Below are 12,042 nucleotides of genomic sequence, written 5' to 3'. Positions count from 1 at the left end.
ATGCTTTCCTTTCCAGCAATTCTAGGGTGCCTATTTTTATTTCATTTATTTCACCTTTATTTATCCAGGTAAAGAACCCTCAAGGTGAAAACGGTTCTATTTTTGCGAGGGGGACCTTGCAAGAAGTCAGCAAAAATAAATCACCACACACACAATACGACATAGTACAATACAATACGTTACAATTACAATGGTCAATGAGATTTTCTTCTTATCAGAGCTTTGAAGTCAGAGGGCGATGCCCTCTTCTTCAGTTGCAACATCGTTTGTACTTCATTCCAGGACCAATGGGCATGCCAGCAAAGTGATTGTTTCCCCAAGTGAGTCCCTGCCCTAGGAACTGTCCAAGAGATCACTGGCTGAGCACGAGGTCTGTCGGGATTGTGATCTGACCGAGCGGCGTTTGCCAACAATCCGCGAACCGAGATGCCACAGTTACCATCGCACGGTGGTGGGAGGGCTCTCTGCACTGAACCAGACCGATGGTCGTATAACGAATGCCGCCCATGGTCATTGCAATGGATGAAAATCATATGCTGCGTGGGACGCGATGGGACGGATGTTCTGAGCATGTCGTCCGTGTGTACGTACGCATGGTGGACTTCTTTGGCACCGTACATAGGTAGCCAACCGCGCTAATCGTGGGTGCGATTAGCGCGGTTGCCTCTGCAACTTTATTCAGCATGGTCACTCGGGGTTCTTATTCTTCCGCATGATGGCAGCAGCAGTAGCGGCGGCGGCGGCGATGTGTTTCGGGAGCTAAATGCCAATGTCGCTTGTGTGCTGTCCCCGCCGAAGAGGGCAAGGAGAGAGAGAGAGAGTTTGTGTAGCGCCAGGCTGCATGACGCACGGTGACGGACTGGGACGAGAAGTGGGCCCAGGCGTTTGGGAACGCGCCGGACCCCAAGTTGCCGTGCGGATCTCATTGGGCACATTGGGGGGGGGGGGGGGGGCTGGCTGGGTCCAACAACACAAAATGGGTGGCCGGTGAGGAATAATGTTTGGGGCTGCCGAGTGCATGATGGGGACTTAATGGCAACTCACCGTTAATTCAGCAATGCAGCATACACACGAGAGGTAATAATTTTTTTTTTATTGACACAAAACACATTGTTTTGTTTTGGTGTGAACACCGACGCGTTAAGCGAGGACTCACCCTATACACGTCGTCGCGTGTGAATACAAGCGCAGCACAGGGAGGGGGAGGGGGGGGGTGAGCTCTGCGCAAATTAAGTCTCTCGGCTTGAACGAGGGCAGCTGCAGCAGCCTCCACTGCGCGAAGTTCAAGAGGAAGAGAATTCCACGCGCCTCGAGAGGGGCAGCCGAGAAGAAGCGACCTCCTCCTGCTGCTGCTGCGGAACGAGGGTTGACGGCGAGAGATGAGGGGTCGCGTGAGATGTGCGTGTGTTTTATTGATCAGTGTCATCCTTGAGTTGAGGCTTTTGTGACTGCAGGAATCCATACTCTTTGGTTCTTTCGGTAAAGTCGCGTAGGTAGATATTAAATAAAATTTAACAAATCACGACGTTTCGATTGCAACACAAGCAACCTTCATCAGGTGGGAACAACCACAGCAAGACAAGATTTGCCACGGCAGCTCTCTCGCCCACTGCAGCAATTTGTTCTTGCTGTGGTTGTTCCCACGTGATGAAGGTTGCTTGTGTTTGCAATCGAAACGTCGTGATTTGTTTCATTTTATTTCTAACTACGTGACTTTACCGAAAGAACCGAAGAGGAACAGTGTCATGTTCTGTGTTTTAGCTGTGCACAGCACCGTGCGGGCTCTGGGGGAAGACTGCTACTTTCGAAAGTGAAAATGACGATTACTCTACGATGCAAAAGTCTCTGGCATGCGATCCCACGATTTGAACCCGCGATCCCGCACTTACGGCTCGGCCACGTTGGCATTGTCTTGTCACTTTAGTGATCAATATTATTCATAATCGAGGTTGTTTTTTTTGTATGAGATCGCGGCAATGTAAGTGAGTGGCAGTTACTAAGCGGCACGTTTTGTTGACGTGACAAACCTGACTGATTGCACGTGTCGGGTGGTGGTGGGTTAACCACACATGTATATTTACGCGATCGAACACAAAAAACAACCTCTTTATTACGTCGTATTTGTGTTACGTAACAGAAGCTGCTGCTGATGCTGTTCAAGAACCGAGAGAGGAAAACTTCGTCACAGCCGCACATTCCAAAGACAAAGATCCCCCGTAAAGGCCCTCGGCAGACTGCTGGGGGCAAGTGCCGCTAGCGAGTAGCAGCAGCAGCAGCGCCGATGAAGGGCGGCACGAGGGCACACGAGGGGTGGGTGGCCAGCACCACGCAGCCACCCTGCTCACGGCAACAATGGATCCTCGCTTTGCCTAAACAAACACGGTGAATGGTGGCCCCAGCGATTGTTGAGATGAGCTCAAACATAGTTTGTCTTTCTGCAAACCACCTTCAGTATCTTCCGCGGAAATCGCTCCTTGAAAATTGGGGTTTTTGTTCTTCTCCTAGTGAGGGTCCTGCCCAAAATGTTTGGCCAGTTTCCGATTGAGACATTTTGCCATCCTGGCGGAATTGAAAGTACAGCAGCTTCTGTCTACGTGTTTATGTTTAAGTGGCAGAGGCACTAAAGGCCCAACACGTCCAACGTCCAGCAAAAAGCCGCACGATTTTCAAAGTTCTAATAGATAAGAGCAAAGGGTTTTTTTTTGCTGTAAAGTGCTTTGGAGAAGGGGCGATGATGGTGATGTTGGGAGGGAATTCCAAAGTTGAGCAGTGACAGAGAAGTGCGTGTTGCTTGCGGTGTGGTGAGTGGTGGGGTGAACGGGTGGGTGGGTGAGCGGGCGAGTGAGTGAGTGGATGAGTGAGTCTGTGTGTTAGTGTGACCTGCAGCGTGGTGGTCGTGGTTGAACACAGTGCGTATGATATGAAGCGGTCAGTGTCTGGTAGACCGAGTACTCGGCATGAGAGGATGAACCAATGAGTGAAGTTCACGGGAGCAGTCACCATGGTTGTAGTGGCAGTAAGTAGCGATAGAATGGCGTTCAGAAGGCGACTGAGCGACGGTGAGCGAGTGGTTTGAGCAGCACGTCACGTGTCCATCTGTCCGAAATGCCACAATCGTGAAGACGCGTCTTCTCCCCCTCGTGCACAAACTCATCACGCGTTACCGTGGGGCGTTATGGGTCAGAGCAGACGTGAGCAGACCGCCTGACGGCCTTGCCTCCACGTGCATCGGGCAGCCGCGCTTTCGTGTGCCGACTAACAGCGGAGCAGTGATGGCGAAAAACGCGCTCCCTACGGCAGGCGTTCCTCCTCTGCAGCCCCCCCCCCCCTCTGTGCCGATACCACAAAGCGGAGTCGATCAGCAAGCTGGCGCGCGAGCAGTGGGCAACGAACTTCCTTCGCACCGCACGCGGCCAATCGCCGCCGTTCAAAGCGGCTCGGCCTCACCCACAACTCGTGCCCGAGTTGCGTTGTAATTTAGTTTGGCGATGGCGACGATGATGACGACGATGCTGTTGACGCCGTTTGTTTACCCAGCAAAGATTCGCCGAATCTCAAGAGGGTCCTGACAAGTTTTCACGGTAGGGGGAAGAGGCGCGGTGTTCTGGTCAATTCCAGTTATATTTGATCTTTCTTGTCGAGTTTGTGTAGCTATGGGGGACAATCAGCAAACACGAAGAGACCCCCACTGAGAGCAGAGGAATGTCGCGCAGAAAAACGCCCGAGTCGGGAACCTAACCCAAGTGCCGTGCTGCGAGGTGCGAGTTATGATCACCACTGATGCGTTGGCCACCCTTCCGTCCCGAATTAATGTTTGTTTAAAGTCGGCAACGTCCTTTTGACACGTTGTACATATTGGCACAACGGAGTGAACAACACAAAATAACAAACGTATAAAAAGCAAAGTAGCTGCGATAAAAAAGGAATCCATATGATTTTAATCTCATATGTTTTTGACGACAGAAAACGTTTTAATGACATCATCGTACACCTCACAGCCGCGTCAATTATCATCATCATCATCATCACAGGGGACACCGGATTGCAAGGGGCATTTGTCTGCCCATAGAATCACGCGCCCCACCAAATGCAAATTCAAAACTAAAACAATTACAGTTTTTTTTTGTAACACAACACCACACTTTAACAACGCAATGAACTCGCACATCGAGGGAAGGGTTACACAGCAGCAGTACGTAGTCAAGACATATCCCCTCTCTTTAACAACAAATAAAAAATAAAATCCGCAACCCTTTATGATATCACCAAAGTTTCAATGGCCTTGGTTCATTTGCAAATTAAGCGAGGTCGACATTCAAGTAATGTCCCGGTCACACGGTCAAGATAACTTTTTTTAAAAAATCATTATTTGTACACAGACACGACCCGAGAAATCTGTAAACCATCAGTACTGTGACCACCGACCACCCCGTTATTCAAGAAGAGTGTCACACACATCCACCCCGAGGTTCCCAGCCGTCAGAATGCCCATCTTTTTTAGTATTTCATTTCAACAGTGCAATTCTATTCGAATGAATGGACAACGGTGGACATCGTTTCACAGGCATTTGCATTCGTATCGTGACTTGTTTTGATTCACTCTGCGACGTTCACGTGTTTATTATTTTCTGTACCGATTTATAAAACACACACACACACACGAGAGGCGGGTATTCATTGCACACGCAGCCTTTCGCTGCCGGTATTGCTGAACGTAATTCGGTTTATTTTTTGTCGGGTTAGACCGTCGTGTAGGTAATCGATGACATTCCCTGCCCGTTGACGCGCTCACAAACCTGATTTGATTGGCTTTGCATCGTCGGGTGGTGGAGGGTTAACGTAAAAAAAAAACACGACGGGATAACTACATGGCGATCTAACCCAACGGTAAATAATGTCGAATCGAAGCCACATCGCATGACAACAAACACCCGCTTCCTAAAAATCCTCATTTACCCTAAAACGTCACGCGATAATGCTAATGAACAAAAACATGAAAATCCACGCAGATGTCACGCGGGAATGAGAAACGGTTTGCAATATTTCATGGCCACGCGGCTGCACGAGATTTTTTGCGACAGAATGAGAGCCACAGACGCACGCAAGGAGCTCGGGAGGTGCCAGCGGCGTTACCCAGCGGGGTTACCCCGCGGCGTTACCCCGCGGCGTTACCCCGCGGTGGTTAATTGCGGCAGAGTAACAACAAGGGAAGACCGTCCCACGTGCGAGCGAGGTTACAATTCAAGTCTTACATTGCATTGTGAAACTCGTATGCATGTTGGCCACGTACGAGTCGGCACCTCGGGATGAGCACGACACATACACAGCCCACCGCGCCGATCGGAGGTGCGGAGGAAGGATAACAAACTAAAACACAATCAGTTCTGAAGAAATGAGTTTTAAATTGTTGAATGTCTGCGCGCTGATGCCACTCCTGCGTTATCAAGGATTTCATTCGGGCGTGTATTTTACATGATGATGATCATCATCAAGATCATCATCATTCACAGCCCTTTTTGTCAACCTGCTGGCAGAGGCCTACCCAGTGGCGTCTGCACGTGGCCAAGCAGCTCAACTTTATCTGGCCTAACACCACCCCCGATGTTGTAGTGAGTAACAGACACACGCAAGACATGTTGCTATGACGAGGTGTGGCATCTTAAGGCTTTTTTTGGTGAGGAGGGGGGGGGAATTTCCCAAGTTATTACGTTGTACTTAAAACAAGACCCCAGCTAATTGATGTTAACAGCACTTGACCAGACTCTTCGCATTGTAACCGCACACCGCTTGAATTCGAGATGAAGGCTTCCATCAATTGAAACACGCGCACGCTTATTATTATTAGACTGCAATAATTTACGACCCTTTACAAGTCCACTGCAAGAGGACAGCCGGAAGGCGTTGTGTTGCTTCCTCGCTCTTCACCCCGACCCCCCACGGCTTGTGGTGGCTGGGCGAGGGGATAGAGGAGAATTGGGGGGGGGGGGGGGTCAAAGCAGAACCGCAGTTCAGACATCGCTGGCCGGGCAGCTCGTCAAGCAACGAAACCACCACCGCCGTGGGACGCGGCGTGGGACGCGGCGTGGAGGCGAGGCGCTGTCACGCTGCGTGCTGACAAAGTGCTCCAGCGGTGCCGCTCGACTCGACCCAACTCAACGGCGCCGGCGTTGACTGCACAGGGCACGGGCGACATTTCACAACTCATCTGTAAATCGCCCCCCCCCCCTTTGCTCCCCTGGCCTCGTACCAGATACCGCATGCTGCGGATTATAAGACGCTTCGGAAAGGAAGACCCTCCCCCCCCCCCTTGTTCTCCCACCGTCCGCGAACGCGTGGCCGGTGTCAAATCAACTTGTACAGATCTCCCCAAAATAAAACCTCTATTATGGATGATATTGGTCGCGAAAGCCGACGTGTTAAATTGTACAGAGCTAGCCACAAGAGAAAATATCCCCCGTGTAGCCTTCACACACTGTAGGGGCAAGTGCTGTTAGCACCTAAGAAGGCCGGCACGGCACACGAGGGGGTGGGTGGCCAGCACCACGCCCGGGCCGCCTTTGTTTCCCTCGTGTCAATGTTAACACACCACACAATGTACTCATTTGCGGCTGAGACGACCTGCAAGAGGGCCAGGACCGGTTCAGATAATCGTCAAAGGTGCTGGCCGTGAGCGGGAATCGAACTCGAGTGGCCGGGTTCCAAGCGCAACGCGCTAACCACTGCGCCACCGCTCCACACACACAAAGACAAATATCCGCCCGTATAGCCTTAACAGACTGTAGGGGCAAGTGCTGTTAGCGAGTAGCACCTATGGAAGCCGGCACGACACACGAGGGAGTGGGTGGCCAGCACCACGCCAGGCCGCCTTTGTCTCCCTCGTGGCAATGTGTACTATTACTACACACCGCACTCAACATTCTCACATTCACCTACCGAATTATAAGGCACATCGCCATCCCCCCCCCCAACCTCAACTTTTGCTTTCAAATATTTGGGAAAGAAGTCCGTCTTATAATCCGGAGACGAGAACGGCGCCACGATTGAATATCAACACAAACCACGCGCCGCGTCTCTCCCTCCCAATCCTCGTGTCGCCGCGATACTTACAACGTAAGGCGGACATTAACAACAACTACTACTACTACCGCCACTTAAGTTGCGGTGACGTCACCACGGCGCTTGTGCCAGGCTAGGTGCACTTTGAGCCTTCCCTTTGCTCAACGTGCAAAGGGCCTAAACATCACAACCACCACTACCACGCACAAAGACAAAGATCCACCCCCCGTGTAGCCTCAACAGACTGTCGGGGCAAGTGGTGTGAGCGAGTAGCACCCATTAAGGCCGGCACGGCACACGAGGGAGTGGGTGGCCAACACCACGCCCGGCCGCCTTTGTCTCCCCAGTGGCGATGTTTACACACCGCACCAGGCACTCATTTGAGGCTGAGTCGACCTAGCGGAGGCCCACGATCAGTTCAGATAATCGTCACCAGTGTTGGCCGTGAGCGGGAATCGAACTCGGGTCGCCGGGCTCGTAGCGTGTGTGTGCGCGTGCGTGCGTGTGTGTGTATGCGTGTGTGCGTGTGTGTGCGCGTGTGTGTGTGCGCGTGTGTGTGTCTGCGTGTGTGCACGTGTGCGTGCGTGTGTGTGCGCGTGTGTGCGTGCGCGTGTGTGTCTGCGTGTGTGCGTGTGTGTGTGCGTGTGTGTCTGCGTGTGTGTGCACGTGTGTGTGCGCGTGCGTGTGTGCGTGTGTGTGTGTGCACGTGTGTGTGCGCGTGTGTGTGTGTGCGCGTGTGTGTGTGTGCGCGTGCGCGTCGTCGCCGCAACCTGCCCGCAGTGTCTCGACTAAAGTGGCGGAACAGACGAAGCGCGTCGCGTCTCGCGCGCCGAGGACTCCGGGGGGGGCGGGGGGCAAACCCCGCCGAGAGGCGCCCCTCGTGGTGGTGTTCGGGGCCCTTCTCGTCCCAGCCAGGCAAATGTCGCCGGGAGAGGTGACAGCACTCAGCAGTTGTTTACCCGCCCAGCGCAAGCACCAAGAGAAATGATGATGTACAATTTACCCACACACACAAGACAAAGATCCCCCTTGTAGCCTGAACAGACTGGAGGGGCAAGTGCTGTTAGCGAGTAGCACCGATGAAGGCCGGAATGGTACACGAGGGGGTGGGTGGCCAGCACCACGCCCGACCGCCTTTGTCTCCCCAGTGACGATGTTCTACCACCGCACCAGGTACTCATTTGAGGCTGAGTCGACCTAAGGGAGGCCCAGGACCGGTTCAGATCATCGTCACTGGTATTGGCAGTGAGCATGAATCGAACCCGGGTCGCCGGGTTAATAGCGCAGCGCGCTAACCGCTACACTACCGCTCCCCACACACACACCGACACACAAACACACTGACACACAAACACACCCACAGACATATAACCATTTCGAAGGGACGTGCTGAGTAATGTCCCATCCTGCCGAGCTCGTTCAACATGTCCCCTCCGTGTGTGTGTCTCTCTCTCGCCGTCTCCCTGTCCCAGGCGTTCACATTGTACATGCGAGGTAGTCGCGGTAGTAGCGGTAGCAAGTCACCTCGTGGTGCCCGACTCTGTTGGCCAATGCCCCTTGCGCCACGGCGTCGCGCGGCTCATGCGGCTCGGTGTCGTGGTGGGCAAAGGAGGAGGAGGAGACCAAATCCGTGAGCAAAATGAATTTTAAAAAATTAAAAATCATTTTGAAAAAGCAGTATTGACAGCCGTTACGCTCTCACAATGTTGTTTTTTAAGAGCTCCAATCAGCAGCATCGTGGGGAGACTCCCAACCTGCCGACCCAGCGGCCACGGCACCGACGCGCGCGAGAGAGAGAGAGAGGAGCACGCGTCACAGCTCAGAAGGCACCTGCGATGAGCACGGTTGGCGACGTACGGTGCGAAAGAAGTTCAAGGTTTCATGCGAAAAAACAAACCATCGCAAAGTCACCGCCTTGTCGACAAAGCTCCTCGTGAATGATTCCCGCAGCTTCCCCCAGTCACGATCTTCAACACAATCATCATCCTCATCATCATCCTCCTTGCATCAACAACAGCTGCAGTTTTCTCCACCACCACAATACTCACCATCACATGCATTCAGTCAAAACCACGGCATGCGTATTCGTCACCAGCGCCACCACCAACACAACTGTCCCCACGTTCATCTCCACCACCTCCATCATAATCAATCACCAACAGCATCATAACCATTCGGACCCATCCACACCACCACTACCGCCGTCAACACTTCACGACCAATGCCACCACCACCACCACGATCTTCACCAGCGTGGGCTCCAGCAGCAGCAGGCCGAGCAGCAGCAGCTCGGACAGCTGCCAATCACGGACGGCCACCATCAGGTAGGGCCACCGAACACCCAAAACAAAGACAAAGATCCCCCGTGTAGCCTTAACAGACTGTCGGGGCAAGTGCTGTTAGCGAGCAGCACCTATGAAGGCCGGCGCGGCACACGAGGGGGTGGGTGGCCAGCACCACGCCCGGCCGCCTTTGTCTCCCCAGTGGCGACGTTCATACCACACCGCACCGGGTACTCATTTGAGGCCGAGTCGCCCGTCACCGATTCGGAGATAATCGTCCACCGATGCCGTTCGGTGACGGGGGTGGCGGGGGTGGGTCCCCGGTTCCGTGCCATGCCACCATCGTCAGGAGGAGGAGGAGCGGCGTCGTCAGGGCCTGGCCGAGTGGCAGCGCGCGTTCGCCACTAGGTAGAGGACGATGTCCTGGTGGCCCGCGAACGCGGCCATGTGCAGGGCGCTCCACCCGTCGCGGTTGGCGAGGCGCGTGTCGGCCCCGAAGCGCACGAGCAGCTTGACGAGCTCCAGGTTGCCGTCGATGACGGCTTGGTGCAGCGCCGTGTGGCCCTCGGGGCCGAACGAGTTGACGTTGAACTCGTCGCAGCAGCCGCCGCCTCCTCCGCCGCCTCCTCCTCCCCCCATCGTCAACAAGAGCCTCTCAAGCTCCTTGGCGTTGCCAGAGCGCACTGCCTGCTGGAACAAGTCCGTTTTGTTCATCATGGTGGTGGTTGGTGGTGGTGGTGGTGGTTGGTGGTGGTTGGTGGTGGTGGTCTCCTCCGCTCGCTCTCTTCGTGACCCCCCGCGTCGCGACCGTTGCCCGTCTCGCTGCAGCGAAGAGGTCAATGGGCGCGCGCCGCTCCTGCGCCGTTGTGATGAGACGCGCGGTGGTGACACACGGGCGAGGAGGAGGCGGTGGTGGCGGTGCTGCTACCACCCTGGCTTGGTCTTTAACAGCAAGGCGTGTTGTTGTTGTTCTTGGTGGGTGGTGGTGGCGGCGGTGGCGATCTTCCGCAAGCTGAAACGAACGCGATCTCCTCGGTCAGATCTCGTTCGCAAAACTGGCCGGGAGACTCAAAATTCCCCTTCGTTCCCTACGAAATTGGCTGCTGTTTGGTGTTGCCGGTTACAGCTGCTGCTGCAGCTGTTGCTGTTGTTGGAAGTAGATGCTTGTGTCCGTGCAGTAGCAGAAGACTCACAACAACAACAAAACACCACCACACACACACAGAGAGCCAGACAGTTGGTGTCCGGCGTGAGCGCGGTTCTCAGCAGCCGTGCCGAGTCACACGAGGCAAGTCGCCGGTCTCCCGCGGAGTCGTCCGTCTCCGTGCAGCTCGAGGTGTTGGTCGCTCACTCGCTCCGCTCCTTCGTGCTCGCTGATGGTGGCCTCCTCCTCCTCCTCGCGATCTCCTCCTGCAGAGCCTCCGCGCGTCTCTGATCCTCGCTCCGACTCGGCAACGGACCGCCGTCACTCGAGGCGTCAAACACCCACCGACAGCACCCACCTCGATGTCACCGGCCGGACAGCCAGCGTCAAGAGCAGCAGCAGCAGCAGCAGCAACAGCGTCAAGAGCAGCAGCAGCGTCAAGAGCAGCAGCAGCAGCGGCAGGAGCGGTGGCACCAACAGCAGAAGCAGCAGCAGAAGCAGCAAGTCACCTCCACGCCATCCCAGCTCAATGTCTTCCCCGCTCCAAGCCCCCTTTGCGCTTTATACGCGGCCACATTGGGCACATTAACATAACGACGGCGGGGCTGGGGGTGGATGCCACTGGCGCTGTTCCTGGAGGAGGAGGCGGCGTCTTCTGTCTGGGCCCAGAGCCAATTGACATCAAAGATGGGCGAGGTGCAAGCTGCACGTCCCCATTGGCTTGGCTTGGCGCTGGGGGTGTGCTCTCCTCATGCCTGCGTGTGTCTGTGTGCCTGTGTGCCCTCATGCCTGCGTGTGTGTGCCTGTGTGTGTCTGTGTTGTGTGTCTGTGTGCCCTCATGCCTGTGTGTGTATGTGTGTCTGTGTGCCCTCATGCCTGCGTGTGTCTGTGTGCCCTCATGCCTGCGTGTGTCTGTGTGCCTGTGTGCCCTCATGCCTGCGTGTGTCTGTGTGCCCTCATGCCTGCGTGTGTCTGTGTGCCCTCATGCCTGCGTGTGCCTGTGTGCCTGTGGTGTGTGCCTGTGTGTGTGTGCCTGTATGCCTGTGTGTCTGTGTGCCTGTGTGTCTGTGTGCCCTCATGCCTTCGTGTGTATGTGTGCCTGTGGTGTGTGCCTGCGTTTCTGTGTGTTGTGTGTGTCTGTGTGTTGTGTGTCTGTGTTGTGTGTCTGTGTTGTATGTCTGTGTGCCTGTGTGCCTGTGGTGTGTGTCTGTGTGTCTGTGTTGTGTGTCTCTGTGTCTGTGTTTTGTGTCTGTGTTGTGTGTCTGTGCTGTGTTGTGTGTCTGTGTGTTTGTGTTGTGTGTCTGTGTTGTGTGTCTGCGTCTGTGTGTCTCTGTGCCTGTGTTGTGTGTCTGTGTGGTAGGGGGTGGGTGGGGAGCGGTGGTGTAGCGGTCAGCGCTACGCTGCGCTAAGAAACTCGGCACCCCGGGTTCGATTCCCGCTCACGGCCACCACCGGTGACGATTATCTGAACCGGTCCTGGGCCTCCTCCCCTAGGTCGACTCAGCCTCAATTGAGCATCTGGTGCGGTGTGTAAACATCGCCACTAGGGAGACAAAGGCG

The 12,042-nt window shown here is 54.7% G+C and overlaps 1 protein-coding gene across 1 annotated transcript; it reads right to left on the bottom strand.

Annotated features, from left to right (window-relative positions):
- Positions 1-6,329: 6,329 nt before the first annotated feature.
- On the bottom strand, positions 6,330-11,256 carry LOC144948412 (notch-regulated ankyrin repeat-containing protein B-like). Its single transcript, XM_078877851.1, has one exon. It carries the CDS (start codon positions 10,053-10,055, stop codon positions 9,708-9,710), a length of 348 nt encoding a protein of 115 aa, XP_078733977.1. The 5' UTR covers positions 10,056-11,256; the 3' UTR covers positions 6,330-9,707.
- Between the last annotated feature and the right edge of the window lie 786 nt (positions 11,257-12,042).

Source organism: Lampetra fluviatilis, chromosome 49 (assembly GCF_964198595.1).
Source record: "Lampetra fluviatilis chromosome 49, kcLamFluv1.1, whole genome shotgun sequence".
Classification (NCBI taxonomy): Eukaryota; Metazoa; Chordata; class Hyperoartia; order Petromyzontiformes; family Petromyzontidae; genus Lampetra; species Lampetra fluviatilis.
This window is presented reverse-complemented; position numbering and strand designations above follow the sequence as displayed.